A 27266-nucleotide genomic window follows, 5' to 3' on the forward strand; every position below is an offset into this window, starting at 1 on the left:
ATGGGTCTTTGATGATATTGGCAGCCTTTACACTGCAGCAGGTCATGTAAATGGATGAAAGGTTGGTTTCCATGATTGTCTGGGCTGTGCATGTAACCCGCTGTAGTTTCTTACAGTTCTGGGCAGAGCAGTTGCCATACCAGGTCATTATGCACCCAGACAGTATACTTTCAATGGTGTATCTGTAAAAGTTGGTGAGGGATCTTGAGGACATGCCAAATTGCCTCAGCCACTTGAGGAAAAAGAGGCTTTGTTTTTTGTGCCTTCTTGATCATCCCATTATGTGGGAAGTCCAGAACCGATTATCAGTTACCTTCACTCCTAGGAACTTGATGCCGTCCACCCTTTCAACTTCAGCTTCGATGATGTAGACAGGGATGTGCTCTCCTCCCTTCTTTCTGAAGTCAATGATCAGCTCTTTAGTTTTGCCAGCATTGAGATTGAGGTTGTCCTCATTGCTCCACATTCTCTATTTCCATTCTGTATTCTGACTCATCGTTGTTACATAGCTGTTCTACCATAGTGATGTCGTCAGCAAACTTTTTGATGGCATTCATTTGGAATTGGGCAACGACAGTCATGGGTGTACAGTAGCGAGCTGAGAACACGTCCTTTGGGGGGAGTGCAAGTGTTGAGTGTTATCGGGGAGGAGGTGCAGTCATCTAACTTTACTGATTGCAGTCTGTGGGTCAGAAGCTGAGGATTCGCTTGCAGAGGGTGGAGCTGCGACCTTGGCCTCGGAGTTTTGAGACATGATGGCTTAACATAAGATTGTCATTCCTTGTGATGTTTAACCGTCTGCTAGTTAGTCTTGAAACTCCCTCCCAAGATGTGTTCCATCATGGACTGCCTCAACAGTGCTCCTGTTTTACTCAATCACCCTCCTGACTTGGCTACACACTCCCTGGATGCCAGAAACAGCACCGCAGTCCTTAATCACAGACACAGCTCTAGTTATCAGCCAGCAGCTAGCTTCACCAAGCTAGTTCTATTCCTGAAATCCAAATTTGCCCACTTGCACCAAGTGGGTACTAGAGGATTTTCATTCCCTCACTTCCAGCTATACTGACCTATTAGTGGCCCGTAGCTAGAATAACTTCCAGGACCTTGTGCCCTGACTGTCACACCTGTGTAATAACTCTAACAACTTGGCCTGAATTCCCACAACATAGAGATATCCAGTTACTGTCAAGAATTAACTCACTATTGTCCGTGCAAAACCTGTTGACTTCCTGAATGTTTAGCTGAAAATCAGCACTTCTAACGTGGGCCTACACATTGACCTCGTAACTCACTGATTTTCAGTCTGTTCCATAATCTTTTGAACTGTGTCTCAGTGACCCTTGATGCGTCCTGACTGACCTGCTGAACAGCCGTGTTACTGGGCAGAATTGAATGCTGTCATCCAGCAACACGTGAGTAGGCAATCAATGTTCCGATCTTCCCTGGTACAATACATAAATTGGAAATAGATTTCATCACAATGGCCATTGCTTGGCACTTGTGAAGATTATCATGACTCGAAGGGTTATATTACAAGGAGAGGTAATGTAAACTATAATGCAGAAAATTTAAGAGTGATTTGGTGCAGGTCTTTTAGAAATTTTGAACGGAACTGAAAGAACAAATAAAATAAATTATTTTCCACTAGTAGGGGACAAGCACACAGGGACACAAACTTAAAATCGGAGCGAGGGTATTAAGGAGAAAAGTTATGAAACACTTTTTTATAGAAGAGGTGGTAGAAGTATGGAACTCACTCCTCCAAAAAGCATTAAAGGTAAAGCGGCTCCGTTGGCTGCGTGGCTAGTTTGCAGTGTAAAATAACACCAACAGTATGGGTTCAATCCCCGCACCATGACGGACTGTCTTTCTCATCCTCTCCCCTTCCTGAGGCATGGTGATCCTCAGGTTAAACCATCACTTGTTGTCTCTCTGAAATGAGAGAGTAGCAGTAGCTGCTAGCTCAAATAACAACTTTCACTCCAAGGTCAATAGATTTGCGCTAGGCAAGTTACATGGAGTTAGGAAACATATCCGACACAATCTCATTCAACAGCAGATTGGGTTTAATGGGCTAAGTGACTTGCTTCTGTTTCTGCCAAATTTCAGATGGCTGGAGAATAGTCCTGTGGTGCAGTGGGTAGAAACCTAGCTCCTGGATTGGAAGTTCTGTGTTTCTCCTCAATGACCAAGGAAGGTGGACTTGTTTTTTCTCAATGGCCAATCAAGTTAATTATGAATTAAAACAAAGAACTATGGATACTGGAGAGCTGAAACATCGTCAGAAATTCCTGGAGAAACTCAGCAGATCTGACACTGTTAGTGCAGAGAAAACAGAGTTAACATTTTGAGTCCCATGACCCTTCATCAGAATTGATAGTAGCTAGGAAAAAAATGGTATTTCTGCTGGAGAGAAGGGATGGAGGAATGGGGGGAGAAGTGAGAGGATAGGTGGTGCTGGAGCCCAAAGAGAGAGAGAGTGACAGTTAGAAAGACAAGAAGCTGGATAATACTATGCTCAGGAGAAATTAAAGCTGATAATGGGGACCATAAGGAGGTGAAAATGGTTTGGCGGTTCTGAAAGCAGCCCAAGGATATGGAAGGTGTTCAGGCCCAAAAATTGTTGAACTTGGTAATGAGTCCTGAAGGCTTCAGGATCCCCAAGTGCAATATGAGATGCTGTCCTTACAGTTTTTGATGCTCCAGAGTGGAGTACTGCAGCAGGCCTTTCAGCCCAACAAGTCCACGCCGAACCTCAGAGCATTCCACCCAGACCCATCCCTCTATAACACACCTAATCTACACCTCCCTGAACACTACGGTCAATTTAGCATGGCCAATCCACCCAGCCTGCACATCTTTGGATTGTGGGAAGAAACTGGAGCACCCAGAGGAGACCCACACAGACACAGGAAGAACATGCAAACTCCACACAGACAGTCACCTGAGGCTGGAAATGAACCCGGGTCCTTGGCACTTGACGTAGCAGTGCTAACCACTGAGCCACTGTGCTGACCAGAATGTTTTGCCCAGGAACATGATGATGTGTTGAAGTGAAGCCCAGTGTCATTTTTGTGGATAGAACATGGGCCCCCTGCTCAATGGCCCAGTCTGTATTTTGTCCCCACAATATACCACATTTGTGAGTAGCAACTGCAGTAGACTATATTGAATGAAGTGCAGGTTAAATATCAACCTACAAATCCTTCCAAGACACCTAAGGCAGGCGTTAAGGATGAGAGTGTCTGTCTGTTTTTCAGCCAAAATCTGCAAAACAACAGCAAACCTGTGCAGTACTTTGCCAAGTTTTATCATGTCCCAACACATGGAGGTCCATGGTTGCCAGTGCCTGCATAGGCATGGTACCTGACAGAGAGGGAAGAGTAGATGAAGAGTTGACATAAGGGCCACTGACTGGACTTTACGTGCCATCCACCCTCAAACCCATAGGTTGGGAAGGGTTAAATCGAGCTTGAAGCTGCTGTTGACAAATTTGTGAAGGTGCATTCCTAGTTAGCAGTATCATGTGAACCTATTGCCTGAGAGTAGATTCGTCACTGTGGAGAATTCTGAAAACAAGCTGGTTAATCCAGTCAAGAAAGTCAGTTCTGTTGACATGGTTTAGCTTAAATTTGTTTCTCTTTGCGTTGACTTTAGTTGAACTTTCTCTCTTTTGTTTTCCCTTTTTGTTCTGTTATGTTTAATTCTGGAATATTTTCTTTTTGTTTTATATTTGTTGTTTTTGGAAATAGAAAAACAAAATACAATATAGCCAACCCTTGTTAGTTGCAATGGTCAATGGTGGACTGAAGGTTCAGTTTGCAAGAATATCATTAGGAATAATTCAGCCTCGCTACCTCTTCTTTTATGATATTCGTTTGGTTTGCGTTACTTGCCTTCCTGTTGGTGGCTTTACTTGTTTTCTTTCTCACTCTCTCTTATTCTCACTTCTCCGCGCTCTCATTATCTCACTTTCTAAATTAGCCTCATGCACTCTCACACTCCATCAATCTCACTTTGTCACCTCTCCCTCACACTCTCTTGTTCTCTGCCATGCTTTCTCTCATATTCTCACTTTCATCTTCACTGTCTCTCTGTGTTACACTCTGTCACTCTCCCTCTCATACTTCGACTCTCACTCTTTCTCTCACACTCACATTCTCTCTCTCACTCTCTGCCCTCTCTCTGTCACTTTCAGTGTCTCACTCACACACTGTCACTGTTATTCTTTCTCTCACCCTCATGCTGACTCGAACATTCTCTCACATTCTCATTCTCTCTTTTCACACTATTTCGTTCTCACATAAGTATCTCTTTCAGAATCATATTCTTTGCTGTTTCTGTCAGCTTCTCTCTTCCTCTTCTGTTTTCTGTGGGTTCCACTTGTATTTTGTTAACATTCTTGTACTCCCAGTCAGCTTAAGTTGACGCTTGTACTGATCCTGAGTGTGGTCCGAATCGGATTGAAAAGAACATTCAGAGAAACTCAGTAGAAAATTTGACAAGAGGTCAGCATGAATAATAGCAATCACCAAGACAGTAAGGACCTTCCATTTTACTGTTGCATTAGGGTCTCTGTCATTAAATGCTGGAATTCCCATAAACCTGAGGATTCCTTTATGGAAAATACTTGCAGTTAGATTTTTGGATGGCGGAAATCCAGAATTTCCTTCTGTTTTGAATGATGGAAAATATTTTACTAAAGCTCAGCTAAAAAAGCAGTGGAAAGAGATTCAGTCATAGTTTTCAAAATGGAATGAGGTATATTGCTGAAAGGAAACATTTCCAAGGTTGCGAGAAAGTGGACATAGTTGGAAAGCTCATCAAAAGAGCACATCAAGGCAAGTGGCCACCATGTGTGCTCTGTGATTCTATGGACAGTACTTTTCACAGCCCACCCATGGTAGGGCCCAGGAAGATAGGAGGAAGCTGTGTCCGGATGGCAGTTGATGTGTTTGCAACTCTAGGATGATTTTCCAGGGAAAGACTGGGAACAACATTGGCATTCAGCTCTGCAAAGTCAGGTGGCTAATTAGGCTCCGATAGATTCCCACTATCGGAGAAAACCCTTTGAGTGTGAAGCCTGGCAGTTCCTTGGCGATAGCGCCCCCCCAGCGACAATGACCTCCATGCGGCCGTCAGAGCCAGAGACTGTTTGTCCAATGAAGCAGCCACCAGGATGAACAGCTGTACCTCTGGCCACATCCAATCCTGTGGACGGGATCCAACCAACTGAGTGCCTCTTCACTCTCACATTTGCAGAGCAGGCACCAACGTGCCAAAGTTCTGTCACACTTGCCTTTCTCACTGACCCGTGCCCATCTCTTCCAGTGAGACTGCAAGCCATCTCACACTGTCCTCCAATTAGCACTCCCACCACAGGAATCTGTCTGTTATAGTACATATTACAGCAAACATGAAGGCAGTCTCCCGTAATGTTCTTGAAGTGGTGTGCAACAGAAGCAAGGGTAATGTGAGAAAAAGTTTTTACACCCAGCAAGTAGATAGACTATGGAATGTGCTCCCTGAAAATATGGCAGGGGAGGTTCAGTTGAGACATTTAAGAACACATTGGATGATTATTAGATAGAAATGGCATGCAGGTATATAGGGAAAAGGCAGGAGATTGGCAAGCGGCAGTAGAGCTGGAGCAGGCATAATGGGCCAAATGGCTTAACTCTGCATTGTAACTTGTCTGTGATCTTGGAGCAATCTCGAAGGGCCAAATGGCCTAACCTTCCTCCTAGCTGACTTCCTCAGAAACACTCACAGTATGCACAAGCTTAGGGCTCTAGGATTATAATTCAACCAGTAAAATTCTGGCCTTGATTCTATTGTTCTCAAAATACTTGTTAAATGGCCCAGAAATCTGATTTTTTTTCTACATAAGAAACAATTCCAACTTTATTATCTCGATTGGATTATAAACCCTTCAAACTGCTCCTTGTCCCTCGCCAGTAATGGAAACCCAGTTTATCAATATTTACCTTCTGTTGTGCTTGTGATGGCAGAGTGGGGAACACTCCAAGGAAATCCTAGAAGTGCAAATGACAATTGTCAGGTAAAGACCCTCTGGTTCATTCAAGCTGTTCCCTACAATTACAATGCCTCGTGTAATGGCATGTTCCCAGCTGTATTGAAACTTTACTGAGATTGTTTTGGCTTGAAGTGTGAATATAGAAAAGCATTTGCTTTAGCTACTGACACATATTAGGTACCTTCCTCTGGGCTCAGCTGCAGGCACCAGCATGTGCTCAATGCATACAGTGTTCTAGTGCTTTAATTCAGTGGCATAATTAGAACTCTGTAAAAGAGTCACTGTGATCTGATGCATGTATATTTGCTCATGTGTGTGTTTGTGCATGAGTTTGTTACTTCTAATATTGTCACAAATGAAAACCTTTCAAATGCCATAATTCTTTTGCAATTACACCATTGTTTTCTTAAATCTGCCAGTACACAGAAACATCATAACTCTTTGTCTTTGTCCTGCAGTGCAAGAATCAGTGCCACCCAGTGCCTCAAACAGCCCTGGCTAAATAACATAGCAGAGAAAGCTAAACAATGTAAGGTTCGTCTCAAGTCCCAGATCCTTCTTCAGAAATACATGGTGCGACGGCTGTGGAAGGTACAACGATAGCTTATAACAGAACTTGATGAAGCATTTTCCATTTCAGTGTTTCCCTTTTCAAACCAGAGTACAGATCTGAAGTATGGCCCATTTTAGAAAAGTGTGATGAAATTATTGGAAGCTGAGGTTAAAACACCATACATGTTTTAAACCTTTGGTCCAGAGGATGCTCAGTAACGTGCACTATTTCTGGTAAAGCTTTGTTCAGAAAATGGTTTTGATTTCCTGAGAGGCCAAAGCACAGAAGCTAAAATTAAGGATGCCTGTACCAACTATCTTGTTTCTCTCCACTTGCCATAAAAGTGTCCAAAATACTCTTGCACAATCAGGGGCTCAGCTAATTCCTACTTCAAACAGTTAACATGGCCTTGCAGTATGATAGTGCAGGAACATGCACCACCATCGAAAGCAGGAAGAAGTTCCAGCACCAGGACAGGTTTCTGGAAAGCAGTTGGCCCTAACAGCTTAAACATTATCCTTGGGGAAGAGGAGGGGTGAACTGAATCAAGAAGGCTGCAGTCTATCTGCCCTTGGGACTATGGCAGTACCACAAGGTCCTGGCGACTAAGCTAAGAGTCTGCTGCAAGACCCTCTGTGACTCAGTGCCAAGGGATATTGAGACAATTATTGGACACCCCTAACCCATTTCCAGACATTTGTCCTTAGGAATTGCCCCTACAGAAAGCTCAAAAATCAGAAACATTGGCATCCTTATCATTGAAATGATCACTCTTCTCTTATAAATTGCTCACTTAAAAAAAAACATTTATTTAGGTACCTAACAACTAGCCCCACCCCCAAGATTCAAAGTGATTTTACGGTTGGTGCAGTATTTTTAAAGTGTAGTCTCTTGTTATAATTAAAAAATGTGCTGGCCAGTTTATACACAACAAGGTCCCATAAGGAGCAGTGTGATAATAACCAAATAACCTGTTTATGCAATGTTGATTAAGAAAATTACTGATGGGCGGCACGGTGGCTCAGTGGTTTGCACTGCTGTCTCACAGCATCAGGGACCCAGGTTCGATTCCAGCCTCAGGCGACCGTCTGTGAGGAGTTTGCACATTCTCCCCGTGTCTGCGTGGGTTTCCTCTAGGTGCTCAAGTTTTCTCCCACAGTCCAAAGATGTGTAGGCTAGGTGGATTGGCCATGCTAAATTGCCCATAGTGTTCAGGGAGGTGTAGATTAGGTGGATTATAGGGAGATGGGCCTGGGCTGGATGCTCTGAGGCTTGGCATGGACTTGTTGGGCCGAAGGGCCTGTTTCTACACCGTAGGGATTCTTTTATGAAGCTAGATTTTGCTAAAAACACCAAGGATACATCATCTGCCTTCCCTCCAAATAGTGTTTCAGGATCTTCTACGTACTTCTGATGGATCTTCAGTTTAATGTCTACATCCAAAGGCCAGCACCTCTGATAGTGCAGCATTCTGTCAGTGCTGCACTAGAGTATCGCCTTTTTCAATTTTGTGTTCAGATCCCGGCCTGGAATGTTGTTTCCTGCCAACTTGATGCAGCGCTGCCAAACCTGATTGACAGCATATTGATGCTTGTTTCCCTGACCCTCTGTCTTGCTACTGACCCTTTGATTTGCAGCCTCTCTCACTCCTGCTTATCTCTCCTGAGCCCTTGCTGTGAGCAAGTGCTCTGGAAATCTGTGGCGTGAGACAGGACAAGCAGATTGTGGAAACTGCCTTTCTCTGCACATGTCCAGAAGCCTTGCACACAAAAAGAGTTCAGGAGAGAGGCGAGTCAGCATCAAGGGGATGCATTAGTGAACAGGTGAAGTTGTGAACTGGAGGGTCATTGGGTGGAAAAGTCCATAATGAATATGAGGATCAGAGAGTGGAATTTGTGACAAGTGCAAAGTTGAGGAAAGAGAATTGGCAGCAAGCAAGTGGATTAATTTTACATCTTTAAATTTGTTTCATTTTAGAAGTTATTTCACAGAATCAGAGAAGTTTTACTGTGCAGAAGGAGACCATTCAACCCATCATAACCTGCAGCAGCTCTTTGATTGAGCATCGTTACCTAATGCCAATCTCCTGCTCTTCTCCCTTGCCCATGCACGTTATTTTTGTCCAAATAATCATCTAATTATCACTGAACCTGCCTCCTCCTCATTTCCAGGCAGTGCATTCTGGACCATAACTTCTAACTAGTAGTGAAAAAGTTTATTATCACTTCACTGGATTTGGCAATGTAAAGTATTTCAAATTGGGGGGAGGGGGATAATTCTTTTATTCATTTTCAGATGAAGAGTGTTCTACAGAACTTCCTAGCTTTTACTTTTGTTTTAAAGGAAAAGTGTGATTTGTTTGAAGCCACTTCACATAAAGTCATGATGTTCAAGAATGCAACTGCATCTTTAACTGAGAATTCACCGTCCTTTTCCAAATAAAATGGTGGAAATATTACATTCCAGTATTTTACCTGAATAATTTCAGCACTGAAGTGTGAACACAAGGGGAAAGAAGTACATACTAATCTCAACACCATGGGCCATACTTCAATCTGCATTACGATCTGGTTCTTGCATTGTTCATATTAATAATCTATACTTTTAACCTTACTCCGAGCCTCGCACCAATAGTAACAAAATTGGCACATGAATGCATAACTCTACTAGGGTTTATGTTTTCTAGGAACTTTCTTGTATTACTGCACTTGGTAAGCTTCTTCATGAATGTTGGGTAGAATTTGATATTGAGCGTAAAATGTTATCACAATTAAATCTGTTGTTAACATGCGTAGTTGATTAACTTTTATTCTTCTGCCCTACCCCCATGCCACCACCATCTCTACCACCCTCCCCAAATTACCAACACACCCATTTGTTGTTGTCATCTTCCATCACCTCTGTCCTGTGCTGTCTCTACTCATTCTGTGTAAGCCAACTCCATTGTGTCTGCCATCCATTTTCTCTTCTGATTCCCTCTGTGATACTTTCCATTGATCTTCCTCTCCAGTTACTATCTGTCTGCAATCTGTTTTAATGTGTGACTAACGTATTTTATCTTTCACTGAGGATAGGCACGAATTTCCTCTTTTCTCCAGCCATTTCCAGCATTAGCCTTCTTGTCTGCATGGGCAATGCAGAACACCCAAATGGCTGCATCTCACATGCATCCAGCTAATCAATAGCCTCTTTGTTTGCTGTGCATATATCCCAAGGCTTATAACATAGATGACAAAATGTAGCATCTCACTAGCCCTTCTCTAAGATTCAGGTTCAGTTTATCAGATATTCTCATATCCTTCATTCAATCAAAACTGCGCTTGGCTATTTCAGTTCTCCTTTGGACCTCACAATCCGTTGCTCCTTATTATGGCCTTCCAAAGCTAGGGTCATGGTGGACACCTAGGTGCTGCTCTTCCATTTCCACTCTCTACCTCTTGTTGGCAGGTTGATGTGTATTTCTTCTAGGTAGAACTGCATGTGCCAGTATCAAGCTGTGGAAAGTTTTATTGGAAAATTAATCTAGAACTAGCAAAACTGACCTCTATAAAGGCACAAAAAACATGTGGTGAAGTTAGAATTCAAACTCAATTCAAATTATTTCCATCTTTACACTACCATTCAAATCTGATGACCCATACAAAGAATACAAGAGATTCTCGGATCACCTTAATGGCTTGACTATAATGTAAGGCAATGGGAGGATTGCTTTCATCATTGAATATCAAGCACCAGTTTTGGTGATCCCCACACCTTCCCAGATCGCTAGTAAAGTATATGCTTTCAAAATTAGCTTTTTAACATTCCTCGAGATTAAAATTAACTGATGTCAGAATTAGCAAGTAAATGGCTAAAATCATTTGAAGAAGTACCTATATTATTTTCATGGAAGCATGGAGCCATTTGAAACAGAAGCCACAACATGTTACATGGAAAGTTGAAGCAGCCGAGCGAAGGATAAGTTTATTGAAGTTGCTGATTATACTAGTTTTTTTTAACAAAATATATTTTGATGCCTAATTAAAGAAGATCAAGGAAGAATGAATCAAACTAACAGATTACACTGTTGCTTTCAGCCCCATAAGCTATTTGCAACTCACAAGAAAAAGTGGAGAATATTTATTACCCCCAAAAACACATTATATTACAAGTAACAGACACGAAGCAGGTTATAATAGAGAAAAGAAGATTGAATTGCCATTCCTTATTCTCACTCGAGTTGAAATTAATACTAGATTTTTTTAAACAAATTTAAATGATTGCAAAACTATTGAAAACAGTAACATCAAATCTGTAGTTTTAATACTTGATGACACATTAAGTCAGATGTGTTTAAGTTTGCAAAAAATGTTTTTGTCTGTGACATCTTTGCATCAAAAACGAAATGTAGATTGAAAAGCATAATCTCATTTTATTCTTATAGAAGAACTACTATGCAGTAACTGCTGCAAACCGATTGAAGAAAGGTAGTTCTGGGACATTGGCTTCCATTGAAGGTTGAATATCTGCTGCTTGGATCTATGGCCGAGTGCACTTTTCTTCGTAGGACAGTAGTACACAGGACTTGTATCACTGCCTTGCCAAAATGCCTTCATTTACTCTTCTACTCTAACGTAATTTGGTTCAGGTTTAGGAATCCATGTTTAGGCAACAAAATAATATAATGGCTGTCATTGGGATTTATTTATCTTTCTAAGAAGGGAGTGATGTTTTGGTGTGATTGTAGTTATCTTAATAATGTTCTTGTTATTCATATCAGTTTTATGGCATGTCTTTTTGAAGCTAAGCTACATTTTTATATGCAAGTTGTAGTTATCATCATTTTAAGGCATCAACAAATTAAGCACAAGGGACAGCATACCTATCCTCAAATTCAAAGGATCCCTGTATTAAGGTTTCCGCTCCTCCATGGAGATGGTGGTGCTAAACTAGATTAACAAGCCAGAGGACATGGTTCATATCCTAAACAAGAGCAACTCATGAAACGTAAAAACTTAAAGTGTAGGAGCAGAAGTAGGTCAGCGGCCCTTTGAGTCTACTCCACCATTCAGTGTGATCATAACGATCATCCAACTCAGTACATGTGGAAGTTAAATTCTGTTAACAAATTTGGAATATAAAGTCAGTCTTGCTAAACATGACAACTATTGTTGAATAGTGTAAAAATTCTGGTTTACTAACGACCTAAAGTGGAGGAAATCTGACCTTCTGGCTTGGCCTTCATGTGACTTCAGACTCAGAACAATGTCAGCCTCCCTCTGCAATGACCAATCAAGCAACTCAGTTTCAAGGGCATGTGAGATGGGCAGTGAGCCTTGCCTGTGATGATGGTCAATCCATGAAAGAACTCAAGATAAACGTCAGCATGGAGAAGCTGTGAATTGAATGACTCCTAAACTTGATTTTTCCTTAATCCTCTGCAGATCTGGAAAATCACAATTGTTACAGAAACTTCTTAAAAGATATTTTCAAAGTTCCAGTTAGTCAATGACATGGTAATTGTATGTCTTGGGTCAGTTGACAGCATTAGGACTGTGTCACTGCCACTCTCTTATAGGATTTCCTAATTTATCTATATTTACCATTTTATTGTCTCACCATACTGAACACTTTACAGATGTTTGGATTCTTGGTTTCATTAGCAAGCAGTTGAAAACAGCCCTTGTGACTTTTCATAGTAAGATTGTTTGATGTTGCAGTGTCGCTGTTTGTCCCAGCTTTACTGAGTGCTGCATGAACATAGGCACAGCAATTAGTTGTCAGCAGTCCACAGTTATTTATGAGGGTTGAGCTCCCAATGGGTTCTGCCTGTCTCTGCTGGCATTTTAAGCAAAATTTCAACAAAAAAGTTACCAAGGACTGGCTGCCAAACAACTGAATTGCTGGGAAAAGACTCCGCTATCAGCTTTTTATAAATCAACCCCCGGGCAGTCTCATTGGCAATTAGAGCTGAGTCTAAATGAATGAAAATCTGTTTTCTCTCCAACCCCGACGTAAATGGGTGTTAGTAAGAAAACTCTACTCTTGACTGTACTTGCTGGGATAGCAGGAAGATCAAGCTGTGCACACCAAAGACTTTTGACCTGCCTCTCTGTCCATTTCTAATCAATGGATGAAACATTGTGTTACATTATCTCCACACAAAACAGCAATTGTACTGTTCTCAAAGGTGCCTTTAAAATAATTTAGATGTTTGAAGAAGACGTAATTGTAATTTTCTGTCCTAACCTACATAATTGCAATTTCACCAAAGCAGATGTTGGATCTGATTTTATTTTCATTCACCATTTAACATGTTTTCTCTGTGGAGGGTAGTAATTGCTAACATAGTAAACTCAGTGCAGCCAGTCCTTGAAGCAAGCATTTCCCACCGAGAGTTATCTGAAATTAGCCAGTGAGTTATCCTGGAGTACCGAGTCACTCACCTAACAGCAAGTTACAGAGCAGCATTCCACCAAGTACATGGGGAATAGGTTACCTCTGGGGAACAGTATCAGCACAGGGGGAATCCTCGAGGAGTGGAAAACCGTGAGTGAGTGGATGAGGAAACACAATTAATTTGAAGCCCATTAAGGTAACAAAACATACAACAGCACAAGAAAAAAGACTAATGATATGGAACCTTAAATAGTAACTTGTGACCTGTGTATAGTTGTTAAGTTTATCTGTATTTAGTACAAATAACTTTTGGGCACATTATTTTTAGTGTCTGGCTCTAAAAAGGTACGAAACACTTCAGTTAGTTTATTTTAAGCATATCATAAATTCAGCTTACATCTCTTGCAGGTATCTAGAAAGTTTAAAGTTTTGTCATCCAGAAGGTATTCTGTTCCTCTAAATTTGCAAAAGAAATTAGCTCCTGTATCATATTTTCTTTCTAATTTAAATCGAAGCAAGCAAATTGGGTTGTAACAATGTTTTCAAAGCTACTGTAACATGAAACTTTGTTTGTGAAACGCATTTGGTTGAAATATAATATTCTAACGTTCCATTCTAATCTCACTGTATTTTCACTGCGGATTATCTCATTGTTTTGACTCTGTCAGCCCTGTTGACTATGAGGGTGTTAATGGAATTGTAGAAATATTATCAACTTACATTTTCCCATTTGTAATTTTTTTTTGAGGTACTGAAATCAATATTTAGGCTATGAATTGCTGAATAACAGGACAAAGTTCATGTGATTGCTAAAAGCAGCTTTAAAATAATTATTTTGAATGTTAAGGCTTGCAGTACACATTGTGCAAACTATTGAAAAAATACATGTTACAAATTAAAATGAGTTTTTGCATAATTTAATAATACACTTGCAAAGTTATGTTTATTTCCCTTAATTATATGGGATTTAGATTGTTTACCGTTATGCATTGCGGGGTGAATAACTGCATTCTATTTTGTACATTTATGAAACATTTCATTTGATGTGACAATATAAATACAGTAGAATTGCATTAGTATCCTATCATGAAAGAAGTCTGCAGATATGTTCTTGACATGTTGTGGAGACTTTTGACAGTGTTTTTATCCAGCCATGTTTCAAATATATTGAAGGAAAGAAAAATATAACAGAAATGACACAAATGCTTGAATCTGTGGAAGCAAATGGTTGGATTTAACACCCAATGAGTGCAAAAGGCTTTAGATGTGTTTTTTTTGTGTGTTTCTGTCACGGTTACTTTCTTCCATTCAGACCAGAGGATGTCTGCCAAATTCTGACAATATTGCATGTTTTCCAGTCTTTTTACTCAAAGTATCTTCTGAATGTGAGTCGCGTTGCATGCCTGAGTTCAGAAACTGGAGAATGTTCTCCTCACTTGCCATCAAGACTGGGCTGTCAACAGATAACTGTCAAGTGTAAAATGTCACATTGCAAGGGAGCACTGAGCATACTACTTATATGTCATAGTTAAAATGCTGATGGTGTTTCATAATTGGCAGCATTGACTGTGGAATCCCTATAGGATGTACTGGCGTCTGGTTTCAAGACTTTTAAATGTCACTTCAACACACTGAACCCTCATTGTAATGTACCCTTTATGTCTTCAGCTTAATGGACTATTCGTATGTACACCTTTCAGAGCCACATGAGGTTTTTTTTGCATGAAGGAGCCAAGCTTTTACAGCAGTGTGATTGTTCTAAATAAACCATCTGGGTAAGAAAAAAGTGGAATTGTTTATGCCCGTTTATTGTGCCCTCAGAGCTTCAAAATTGCATTCAGAGCAAAGATGTGTGAACTTGTGGAAAATTGTGCAGGTCACCTTGTTGGTGAGATCGAGAACCCACCAGAAGTGGGTAGAGCAGACAGAAGCCGGTGCCAATTGGTGTGTGTGACACTGATTTGATGCCAGTGGTGCCATTTTGGAGCTCCTCACCCCTGCTCACACTTTCAAGTAACCTGGCACAGCTAAACACATTTTACAGCAGGAAGACTCCCCCTTTATTTGGTGCTCTGTGATGTAGATGGCTAGAGGAAGTTATGTCGCAATTGCTGAAAGGGCTTTAACTGACTTCAAGGCTTCTGTGTAAACTGATTGTTCCTAAACATTGGTACAGTATCAGTCCTTCCCCAGGGTACATGACCCCTTGGAAAATAAACCTAGGCCATGCAGAGCAGGATGAGTTGTGGAAGAATAAGGACAAGGTGGGTCAAAAGGTATTGTGAGAGGGTATATGCTCCCAGGGTAATCAGGGAGCAATTGCCCTACCTAAACTTTAGCAATAAGTAAAGAGAAGTAATGTGAGACATATTACTCTTTAGTTAGGATGTCCTTACCAAAAACTGTCACCCACCTATCTACAACTGCAACCTCAAAGCAGGACGAAGATTTCATTGCCAGCAACTATGATCATGAACTGCCTCTGGCTTCTTCCAGAGTGGGGTGTTGGAGATATTTGTAACTTCTCTCAATTCACTAAGATCTGTTGTTGAGAACTAAAAATGTTTCAATTCAGAGATAAACGGGTGGAGACATATTTTCTCCAGGGTGCAAGCTGCCATTGACTGCATGCACCTCGCCTTGAGCATACCGCCATGTTAATTCCGTCCTACACCAGAACCAAAAAGGATTTGTATCCTCTGCACCTAGCTGAGGTGTGACCATTTGGACTGAACCATACACGTCGATGTCATATTCTGACAGCCATCAGCCTTACCAAACAATCAGGTATTATTTTTGGGTTCAAATGCACTCAGAAACAATCAGCGATCATTTGGTGTCAAATGTTGTAATGTGGAATGAGTTTTCAGCAATTTGACGTCAATTCTATCAGAACGAGATGGGTGTGGGATGTGAGGAAAAGGATTAGATAAGGGAACACCGCCATCTCTAAGGGTTTTCAACTCTGCCATTGGCCATAGCTTCAGCTGATAATATCCAGCACCATATTGTCCATGGGAGTTAGAACAAGCAGCCTCACCACCAGGGGTCTGGTGAATTGAATAGTGCCTGAGACTACTGGTGTAATAGGGCATCTGGAGATATATATTCACTGACCTTGATTACACTGTCAGATGGGCTGTCTTCCAGATAAGATGTTTAAACTGAGGCCCTGACTGTCTGTTCAGGCAGATAACTATTTCAAAGAAGAATAGGAGTGCTATTTTTCGTGTTCTGGCAAAAATCAATCAAACAAACAACGGATAATCTGGTCAATATCATTTCATTGAAAAAGTGTTGATGCAGTGCAGATGCATTATAGGGTTACTGAAGCAATGTTGAGATCTGAACAGGTAGATTGCACGTTGTTCTGTTACTGGGTACAGAGAGGCCTGACCAGTAGATGTTAACAGGGTTCACCAAATCTGGGTGAGTGTGCTTTTTTTTGTGAATTGCACAGATTGCTGGTGGACAGTCAATAAACTTCACCTAAATACTGCTCTCCCCATCTATTCATATTGATCGTCTGGCTTGGTTCTGGAATCATAGGAATTTGATTTTCTCCGAATCTCTGACCAGTAAAGGTGTCTGCAAACAATTGGTGTTCATCAGAATTTTGCAGGTGACAGCAAGTCAAGAAAGTGAATCAAACCCTTACCAAGGACTTCAAGCACGTGTTGTAATTTCCCACCTCGTGCACACACCTGCCTGATGGTACAGTCAAGCTCACAACTTTCCTTCCTGCCAAACCCTGCTAATCTTGTGGAATGACATCCTTGGAATGGATTTACAACCAAGACACAGCCCTAGTCAGCAAGCTATGCCCTAGTGTGACTCGGATAATGGTCTTAACCAGGGAGGTATACCTTTCAGCACTTCTGAGTCCACATGCACAGAGCCCTACCAATGCTGACAGCACAATCTCTAACTTATCAGTCCAGCAGGTATGAGGCTTCAGTTAAGTACATCCCTTAAAGTCTTTAGCCAGGAGCACTGCTGACAGGAATATATGCAAACATACAAAAGCTGAAGTACAGCATTCAGTTCCTTCAAGCCTGTCTCACCGATCTGAAGATCATGGCTCATCTGTTTGTGTTTCAAATTTCATATTCTCATCTATCGCATTAAAGTTTGATTCTGCTGAATAAGATGCATTTATTTACCTCCACCTTAAAAAATATTCTATGACCTTGCTGCCACCAAGGTTTTGTTCATCTTTGATTCACAAAGGGGAGGTACCATGCAACTGAAAGAAAAATCGATAATCCTGTAATTGATGTCAGAATGTTTTTAACAGGAACACGCTTGTAATTGTTTGCATGATGTACCTATTTACACCACTGGCAACTTAAAAGGTTTCTGCACTGGGCAGTGAAATTTCAAATATACCTTTTCACTCCATACATTTTTTTATGCTAAGCATGACAAAAGACACGTCAGAATTTGCAAAATGTATTGAATCACAGAATATTTCTTCACTTCGAGCATATTCTCAAAGTGTTTCAAGTAAAAATGCTTACTATTATTTCTAACCAAGCTTGTTCAGAATTGCTATGGGTGGGACTTGAACTCAGATATTTTAGGTCAGAAGAAGAGACATTACCTCTAAGCCGCAAGACCCCTGAAAAAAAAAATTAGCAGAATAACCAGTCAAATAAAGAATGACAAAGAACTGAGCAGGCAGTGTTCATGGTAAAGGAAGCTTAGAAAAATATTTTCTGTGCTTTGTCAATATTTGGTGTGAACGAGCTGAAGACTGAACGTGGACACCCAAGTGACCTGGGGCTAGGGTGGTGAAGGATCGGCAGTGATCGTATTATAGAACATAGAACAGTACAGCACTGAACAGGCCCTTCAGCCCACGATGTTGTGCCGACCATTGATCCTCATGTATGCACCCTCAAATTTCTGTGACCATATGCATGTCCAGCAGTCTCTTAAATGTCCCCAATGACCTTGCTTCCACAACTGCTGCTGGCAACGCATTCCATGCTCTCACAACTCTGTGTAAAGAACCCGCCTCTGACATCCCCTCTATACTTTCCTCCAACCAGCTTAAAACTATGACCCCTCGTGTTAGCCATTTCTGCCCTGGGAAATAGTCTCTGGCTATCAACTCTATCTATGCCTGTCATCTTGTACACCTCAATTAGGTCCCCTCTCCTCCTCCTTTTCTCCAATGAAAAGAGTCCGAGCTCAGTCAAACTCTCTTCATAAGATAAGCCCTCCAGTCCAGGCAGCATCCTGGTAAACCTCCTCTGAACCCTCTCCAAAGCATCCACATCTTTCCTATAATAGGGCGACCAGAATTGGACGCAGTATTCCAAGTGCGGTCTAACCAAAGTTTTATAGAGCTGTAACAAGATCTCACGACTCTTAAACTCAATCCCCCTGTTAATGAAAGCCAAAACACCATATGCTTTCTTAACAACCCTGTCCACTTGGGTGGCCATTTTAAGGGATCCATGTATCTGCACACCAAGATCCCTCTGTTCCTCCACACTGCCAAGAATCCTATCCTTAATCTTGTACTCAGCTTTCAAATTCGACCTTCCAAAATGCATCACCTCGCAGTTATCCAGATTGAACTCCATCTGCCACCTCTCCGCCCATCTCTGCATCCTGTCAATGTCCCGCTGCAGCCTACAACAGTCCTCTATACTGTCAACGACACCTCGAACCTTCGTGTCGTCTGCAAACTTGCTGACCCATCCTTCAATCCCCCCAACCAAGTCACTAATAAAAATTACAAACAGTAGAGGCCCAAGGACAGAGCCCTGTGGAACACCACTCACCACTGACTTCCAGGCAGAATATTTTCCTTCCACTACCACTCGCTGTCTTCTGTTGGCCAGCCAATTCTGTATCCAGACAGCTAAGTTCCCCTGTATCCCATTCCTCCTGACCTTCTGAATGAGCCTACCATGGGGAACCTTATCAAATGCCTTACTGAAGTCCATATACACCACATCCACAGCTCGACCCTCATCAACTTTTCTAGTCACATCCTCAACGAACTCGATAAGGTTTGTGAGGCATGACCTACCCCTCACAAAGCCGTGTTGACTGCATTTAATCAAGTATTATGTGGCAGAGCAGGCTCAAAGGGCCATATGGCATAATTGTGCCCCAGTTTCTTACACCCTCATGTCCTTTTGGAAGAGAAAGCCTCCCGTGCACCACCACTGGGGTCTGGAGCAGTGACTGTTCACTATCTTTTGATGCCTCATCACCTTTGTGTCCTTCCATCATGGCATAAAATGTTTGAGTCCCAATGTTATTGTGTACAGTTCTGGTCACCGCATTATAAGAAGGATGTGGAAGCTTTGGAAAGGGTGCAGAGGAGATTTACTAGGATGTTGCCTGGTATGGAGGGAAGGTCTTACGAGGAAAGGCTGAGGGACTTGAGGCTGTTTTCATGAGAGAGAAGAAGGTTGAGAGGTGACTTAATTGAAACATATAAAATAATCAGAGGGATAGATAGGGTGGATAGGGAGAGCCTTTTTCCTAGGATGGTGACGGCGAGCACGAGGGGGCATAGCTTTAAATTGAGGGGTGAAAGATATAGGAGGTAGTTTCTTTACTCAGACAGTAGTAAGAGAATGGAACGCTTTGCCTGCAACGGTAGTAGATTCGCCAACTTTAAGTACATTTAAGTCGTCATTGGATAAGCGTATGGACATACGTGGAATAGTGTAGGTTAGATGGGCTTGAGATCGGTATGACAGGTCGGCACAACATCGAGGGCCGAAGGGCCTGTACTGTGCTGTAATGCTCTATGTTCTATGTATGCTTGCCGCTTACCGAAAAGACATGCTGATTTTACAGGAACACATCATCACATATGGTGCTTCCCATGTAAAGATGCTAACTTGTTTTGAATAAGGTTTTCATGTTGTTGTTAGAATTTGAAGTTTGAAATTTACTTTTCAGTTTTCCTTTCATCAACACCGCACTTTTCACCACAGTGATATAAAACATTAGGAGTCCTTTGTAAGAGATGTCTAAAATTATTTAGTCTTTGGAGAATTCTGTGGAATTTCTTTCTTCATGTTATGTGAACCAGATTTTCGAGGCTGAGTGTTTGGATTTTCACTGCAGCTCTTATCCACCTGGCTAACTTGGCACTGGCGTGGCACAACACTTCTAAAGTCAGGCCATTATATCTGAAACTTGGAAAAATAGAAGCCTGGCTTTTGGCCATATGGACTCTGCAGAGATGCTGAGTACAGTGCACTCCTGTTAAGGGTTGAAGTGATTTTCCATGAATTTCTTTAATGCTTCTCTGAAGTACAACATGTATAGGAGTAGACAGGAAGCAGGTTGTGAAGCAGAAACTAAACCATTTTGTGAAAATGCTGTCTTGAATCATAGAATCTTACAAATAGTTACACAGCACTGAAGGACACCATTCAGTCCATCATGTCCATGCCAGCACTCCCCTTCGTGTCCTTCCTCCGCCTTTTCCATGTTGCCCTCCTATTCTTTCCACTTTATAATGAAGAACTTCTCTTCAGAGAACAAGAACTGGACCTGCCTCTACCTTATTTTTAGGTAGTGCATTCCAGATTTTACCCCAAGCTACATTTAAAAAAGGGTTTCTTAAAATATTTGCTCATGGAATGTAGGCAACGCCAGCATTTATTGCTTACCCCTAGTTGATCAGGATCAGTTGAGAGTCAATCACATTTTCGTGGATCTTGAGTCACGCATAGGCCAGACCAGGATGGAGGGCAAATTTCCTTAGCTAATGGACATTCATGAAGCAAGGTTTTTTTCAAAAAAAATAAATCGACATGGTTCCATGGTTGCCATTGGGCTAGCTTTTTATTCCAGATTTTTATTGAATTAAACTTTCACCATTTTTCATGGTGGAGTTTGGACTCACATTATTATAATACTATCCTGGGGGCTTCACATTACTAGCCCTGTGATATTACCTCTATTACCATCTCCATATCACTGTTGCTTCTTTTGCCAACAACTAAACTGGTGTCCTCAGTGGATCTAGTGAAAGTCTAGTGAACTGATGTAAACAGTATCTCCCCCTCCACTCTGTCCAGACATTTCATGATAGTTAAACCTTCTACCAAATCTTCTCTCAGCATTCTCCAAGGGAAACAGTCCCATCTTCTCAAATCTATCATCGCCTTATTTAATCACCTCATTGAAACACGCAAGATTCTTAAGAAACTTGAAATGGGAGAAACGAAAGATTGTTTCTCTCTGTAGGAGAGCATAAGACCAGAGGGCCTAACCCCAGGATGAAGGCCCACACGTTTGAGACAGCGATGAGGAAGAATTTCTTCTCTAAGATTAGTGAACCAAAGCAATCCTTTACAGGAAAGGGCTGCTGAGGCTGGGTCATTGATTACATACAAGCCTGAGATTGATGGATATTTAATCAGTAAGGGAATTTGTGGAAAAGAGAGGCAAGTGGAGTTGAGGATTATTAGATCAGCGATGATCTCATCGAGGGGTGGAGCAGACTCGATAGGCGGAAATGCCTACACGATATGGTATTATGTTATAAGCATACAACTGAACTTGTTCATTCTTGGAACCATTCTGGTGAATCTTTTCTGTGTCTTCTCTAAAGTGCTTTCTAAATCGATATACCCAGAACTGCAATACTCCAGCTGAGGCTGAGTCAGTGTTTCACAAAGTTTGATTATGACTTCCCTGCTTTTGTACTCTATTATTTAAGCCCAGGATCCTTTTTACTATAGTGATAATGGGAACTGCAGATAATGGAGAATCCAAGATAACAAAGTGTGGAGCTGGATGAACGCAGCAGGCCAAGCAGCATCTCAGGAGCACAAAAGCTGACATTTCGGGCCTAGACCCTTCATCAGAGAAGGAGATGGAGAGAGGGAACTGGAATAAATAGGGAGAGAGGGGGAGGCGGACTGAAGATGGAGAGAAAGCAAGATAAGTAGAGAGGAGAGTATAGGTGGGGAGGTAGGGAGGGGGTAGGTCAGTCCGGGGAAGATGGACAGGTCAAGGAGGCGGGATGAGGTGGTAGGTAGGAAATGGAGGTGCGGCTTGAGGTGAGAGGAAGAACAGGTTAGGGAGGCAGAGACAGGCTGGGCTGATGTTGGGATGCAGCCGGGGGAGGGGATGAGCTGGGCTGGTTGCGTGGTGCAGTGGGGGAAGGGGAGATTTTGAAGCTTGTGAAGTCCACGTTGATACCATTGGGCTGCAGGGTTCCCAAGCAGAATATGAGTTGCTGTTCCTGCAACCTTCGTGTGGCATCATTGTGACACTGCAGGAGGCCCATGATGGACATGTCGTCTGAGGAATGGGAGGTGGAGTTGAAATGATTCGCGACTGAGAGGTGCAGTTGTTTGTTGCAAACCGAGCGGAAGTGTTCTGTAAAGCGGTCCCCAAACCTCTGCTTGGTTTCCCCAATGTAGAGGAAGCCACACCGGGTGCAATCGATACAATATGCCACATTGGCAGATGTGCAGATGAACATCTGTTTGATATGGAAGGTCATCCTGGGGCCTGGGATGGGGATGAGGTAGGAGGTGTGGGGGCAAGTGTAGCACTTCCTGCGGTTGCAGGGGAAGGTGCCAGGTGTGGTGGGGTTGGAGGGCAGTGTGGAGCGATCAAGGGAGTCACGGAGAGAGTGGTCTCTCGGAAGGCAGACAAGGGTGGGGATGGAAAAATGTCTTGGGTGGTGGGGTCGGCTTGTAGATGGTGGAAGTATTGCAGGATGATATGTTGTATCCGGAGGTTGGTGGGGTGGTATGTGAGGACAAGGGGGATCCTCTTTGGGCGTTTGTGGCGGGGGCACGGTGTGAGGGATGTGTTGCGGGAAATGTGGGAGACGCAGTCAAGGGCGTTCTCGAACACTGCAGGGGGAAAGTTGCAGTCCTGGAAGAACGTGGACATCTGGGATGTGCGGGAGTGGAATGCCTCATCCTGGGAGCAGATGCGGCGGAGGCGGGGGAATTGGGAATAGGGGATGGAATTTTTGCAGGAGGGTGGGTGGGAGGAGGTGTATTCTAGGTAGCTGTGGGAGTCAGTGGGCTCGAAATGGACATCAGTTACAAGCTGGTTGCCTGAGATGGAGACTGAGAGGTCCAGGAAAGTGAGGGATGTGTTGGAGATGGCCCAGGTGAACTGAAGGTTGGGGTGGAAGGTGTTGGTAAAGTTGATGAACTGTTCGAGCTCCTCTGGGGAGCAAGAGGTGGCGCCGATACAGTCATCAATGTAACGGAGGAAGAGGTGGGGTTTGGGGCCTGTGTAGGTGCGGAAGAGGGACTGTTCCACGTGACCTACAAAGAGGTAGGCATAGCTTGGGCCACTCCCACTTCCTGCAGACAAAGGGGGTGGCCATGGGTACCCGCATGGGCCCCAGCTATGCCTGCCTCTTTGTAGGTTACGTGGAACAGTCCCTCTTCCGCACCTGCACAGGCCCCAAACCCCACCTCTTTCTCCGTTACATTGATGGCTGTATCGGCGCCGCCTCTTGCACCCCAAAGGAGCTCGAACAGTTCATCCACTTCACCAACACCTTCCACCCCAACCTCAAGTTCACCTGGGCCATCTCCAACACATCCCTCACCTTCCTGGACCTCTCAGTCTCCATCTCAGGGAACCAGCTAGAAACTGATGTCCATTTCGAGCCCACTGACTCCCACAGCTACCGAGAATACACCTCCTCCCACCCACCCTCCTGCAAAAATCCCATCCCCATTCCCAATTTCTCCGCCTCCGCCGCATCTGCTCCCAGGATGAGGCATTCCACTCCTGCTCATCCCAGATGTCCACGTTCTTCCAGGACTGCAACTTTCCCCCCGCAGTGGTCGAGAACGCCCTTGACCGCGTCTCCCGCATTTCCCGCAACACATCCCTCACACCCCGCCCCCGCCACAACCGCCCAAAGAGGGTCCCGCTCGTTCTCACACACCACCCCACCAACCTCCGGATACAATGTATCATCCTCCGACACTTCCGCCATCTACAATCCGACCCCACCACCCAAGACATTTTTCCAACCCCACCCTTGTCTGCCTTCTGGAGAGACCACTCTCTCCGCGACTCCCTTGTCCACTCCACACTGCCCTCCAACCCCACCACACCCGGCACCTTCCCCTGTAACCGCAGGAAGCGCTACACTTGCCCCCACATCTCCTCCCTCACCCCCATCCCAGGCCCCAGGATGACCTTCCATATCAAACAGATGTTCACCTGCACATCTGCCAATGTGGTATATTGTATCCATTGCACCCAGTGTAGCTTCCTCTACATTGGGGAAACCAAGCGGAGGCTTGGGGATCGCTTTGCTGAACACCTCCGCTTTATTCGCAACAAACAACTGCACCTCCCAGTCGCGAACCATTTCCACTCCCCCTCCCATTCCTCAGACGACATGTCCATCATGGGCCTCCTGCAGTGCCACAATGATGCCACGCGAAGGTTGCAGGAACAGCAACTCATATTCTGCTTGGGAACCCTGCAGCCCAATGGTATCAACGTGGACTTCACAAGCTTCAAAATCTCCCCTTCCCCTACTGCGTCCCAAAACCAGCCCAGTTCTTCCCCTCCCCCCACTGCATCACAAAACCAGCCCAGCTCGTCCCCTCCCCCCACTGCATCCCAAAACCAGTCCAACCTGTCTCTGCCTCCCTAACCTGTTCTTCCTCTCACCCATCCCTTCCTCCCACCCCAAGCCGCACCTCCATCTCCTACCTACTAACCTCATCCCGCCTCCTTGACCTGTCCATCTTCCCCGGACTGACCTATCCCCTCCCTACCTCCCCACCTATACTCTCCTCTCCACCTATCTTCTTCTCTATCCATCTTCGGTCCGCCTTCCCCTCTCTCCCTATTTATTCCAGTTCCCTCCCCCCATCCCCCTCTCTGATGAAGGGTCTAAGCCCGAAACGTCAGCTTTTGTGCTCCTGAGATGCTGCTGGGCCTGCTGTGTTCATCCAGCTCCACACTTTGTCATCTTTTTTACTATATCAAGCTCTTGGTCAACTACTGTTCTACCTCTGCGATTTTTGCACTCATTCACTCAAGTTCCTCTGCTCCTGTACCCTCTTTCGAATGTGTCCCTAATTTTGTATTGTTTCTTCCTATACCCCAAACTTTAATATGCAATATATTTCAGCATTACCCTGGTCTGAAAAACAATTGCTCACTTACTCTGTTTCTTGTCATTCAGCCTTTTTTACATCCATGTTGTTACCATTCCTTTTATTCCACACTCTCTAAATTTACTCACAAGTCTGTTGTCCACCACTTTACCCGAAGCCTTTTTGGAATCCACATTCTCCACATTAACTGGATTATCATCATCAACTCTCTGTTACCTTATCAAAAAATTTGATTAAGTTAGTTAAACATGATCCATGACAAATCCATCCTGGCTTTCCTTCATTAACCTGTATTTCTCTAAGTAACTATTAATACTGTGTATATGACAATTAATACTGTCCATAATTAATATTTCTAAAAGCTTGCTCACCACCAAGGTTAAGCAACTGATACGTTGTTGCTAGATTTTCTTTATAGCAGTGTTTGATCAAGAACGTAACATTTGCTATTCTCTCTGGTACCATCTTGGTATCTATGGAAGACAAATAGAAAATGATGGCCAGCACCTCTGCAAGTTCCATCCTTCCCTCAGTATCCTTAGATACATCTCATCTTGCCCTGGTAATTTTTCCACTTGAAGTACAGCCAAGGTGCCTAATGCCCTCTTTCTTACCAATTTTAAAATCCACCAAGAGCCTTAAGGTATAGAAAGTAAGATGAAGCAGTAAAAAGCATTGTACGGGTGAACTATGGGCCATAACCTCCCTAGCTTCATGAATGTGGGCCTTTGCTCAACACTTCCTTCACTGCAGGCTAACATATAGAACCCTGATAGACACCAGTCTACATTGTTCCGGGGTTTGCTGAGTTCCTCATTCATTGCAGCTTGCCATTCTATTCAGTGAGGCTTGACTCTGGAGATGGCTCCTACTTTCTCACTGAAAAGAAAAGAAAGACTGGCATCGCCCCAAGACAAATCACAGCATCTTACAACCAATGGGCAGCTTCATTGTAACTTAGGAAAAATTATAGCAACTTGCACGCAGCAAACTCCCAGCATCAGTAATGTAAGTACATAGTGTGATTATATGCCATATTAGTTGAAGGATAAAGTCTGGACACTAGGAATAAGTTATCTATCTTCTTTAAAAGAGTACTATGTGATCTCGTATATTTACCTCAGAGGCAGACAAGGTCTGAACGTTTTAATCAAAAGGCAAGCACAATGGCATTCTCAACTTCGATCTTGGCGTTAAAAGGGGCTTGAACCTATAGACTCTGGCTGCAGAGTTCTAACAAGTGAATCATGGCTGGATAACAGCAGAAAGCCATCCTAGATTTAAGACCTACCTCTCTGTATAGAAGGCATCAACTGGAAGTGACCAAGAAGATTGAATTCTGCAAGCTGATCAGACACAGCCAAAAAGTCATGAAGCATCATTAGTGATGGTTTATTCTTTATTTAGCAAAGGTTATATATCTTCATTTAGTGAAGGTTAAATCTTTATTTAGTGGAGGTTACAGCTTTATTTATTGAAAGTTACAAATTTATTTAGTGACGATTTCATCTTATTTAGTGGATTCTGCTGTCAAAATGAAGGAACAGCCTTCAATACACTCTCACCTAATCTCTAATCCTTGAGATAATGGGAACTGCAGATGCTGGAGAATCCAAGATAACAAAATGTGAAGCTCTGATGAAGGGCCTAGGCCCGAAACGTCAGCTTTTGTGCTCCTGAGATGCTGCTTGGCCTGCTGTGTCATTCAGCTTCACACTTTGTTATCTCTAATCCTTCAGCATCTGGACTTTAATTGCTCCATCATTGGTAGCTGTGTCTTTGTCAAGAGCCTAAACTCCAGAATTCCTTCCTTAAAGCTTCCACATCTCTACCTTGCATCACTTTTTTTAAGGCATTCTGTTCAGCTTACATCTTTGACTGAGCTTTCAGTCATCTTCTGTAAGATTGCCCAAAGTGGCTCAGTGTTAAACTTTACTTCACCACGCTCCTGTGAAATACCTTGGAACATGTTGTCATGTGAAGGCACCATGTGAACACAACTGGTTATTTCTGACACAGTCCCCACTATTGGATTACATCATGCCTTGTGATCATGTCTATTTATCCATGAATCCTTGTATACTTCCTCCAATAATTCAAAATGAAATGTAAAAAGAGACAGTGCCATAACAGAAATTTTTGTCAAGTGACCTGGAAGTAGTTACTTTAGTGGGCACTTAATTTG

The 27266-nt window shown here is 43.0% G+C and overlaps 1 protein-coding gene across 9 annotated transcripts in view; it reads left to right on the forward strand.

Annotated features, from left to right (window-relative positions):
* Window positions 1-27266, forward strand: part of LOC125460867 (myosin light chain kinase 2, skeletal/cardiac muscle-like) — a 257810-nt gene that overhangs the window by 174221 nt on the left and 56323 nt on the right. For 6 of the 9 annotated variants that reach the window (XR_007249351.2, XM_059652549.1, XM_048549049.2 and 3 more), the window contains 2 exons: window positions 6499-6631; window positions 11017-14757. Coding sequence is in view for 7 of the 9 variants with exons in the window: in XM_059652549.1 (XP_059508532.1) it covers window positions 6499-6631; window positions 11017-11094 (211 nt within the window). In the remaining 2 variants the exon portion in view is untranslated. Of the gene's footprint in view, window positions 1-6498; window positions 6632-11016; window positions 14758-27266 lie in introns of those variants that run through there. The other 3 variants (XM_048549031.2, XM_048549040.2, XR_007249350.2) reach the window with 2 other exon arrangements.

This window comes from Stegostoma tigrinum, chromosome 2, assembly GCF_030684315.1.
Source record: "Stegostoma tigrinum isolate sSteTig4 chromosome 2, sSteTig4.hap1, whole genome shotgun sequence".
In the NCBI taxonomy this organism is placed as follows: Eukaryota; Metazoa; Chordata; class Chondrichthyes; order Orectolobiformes; family Stegostomatidae; genus Stegostoma; species Stegostoma tigrinum.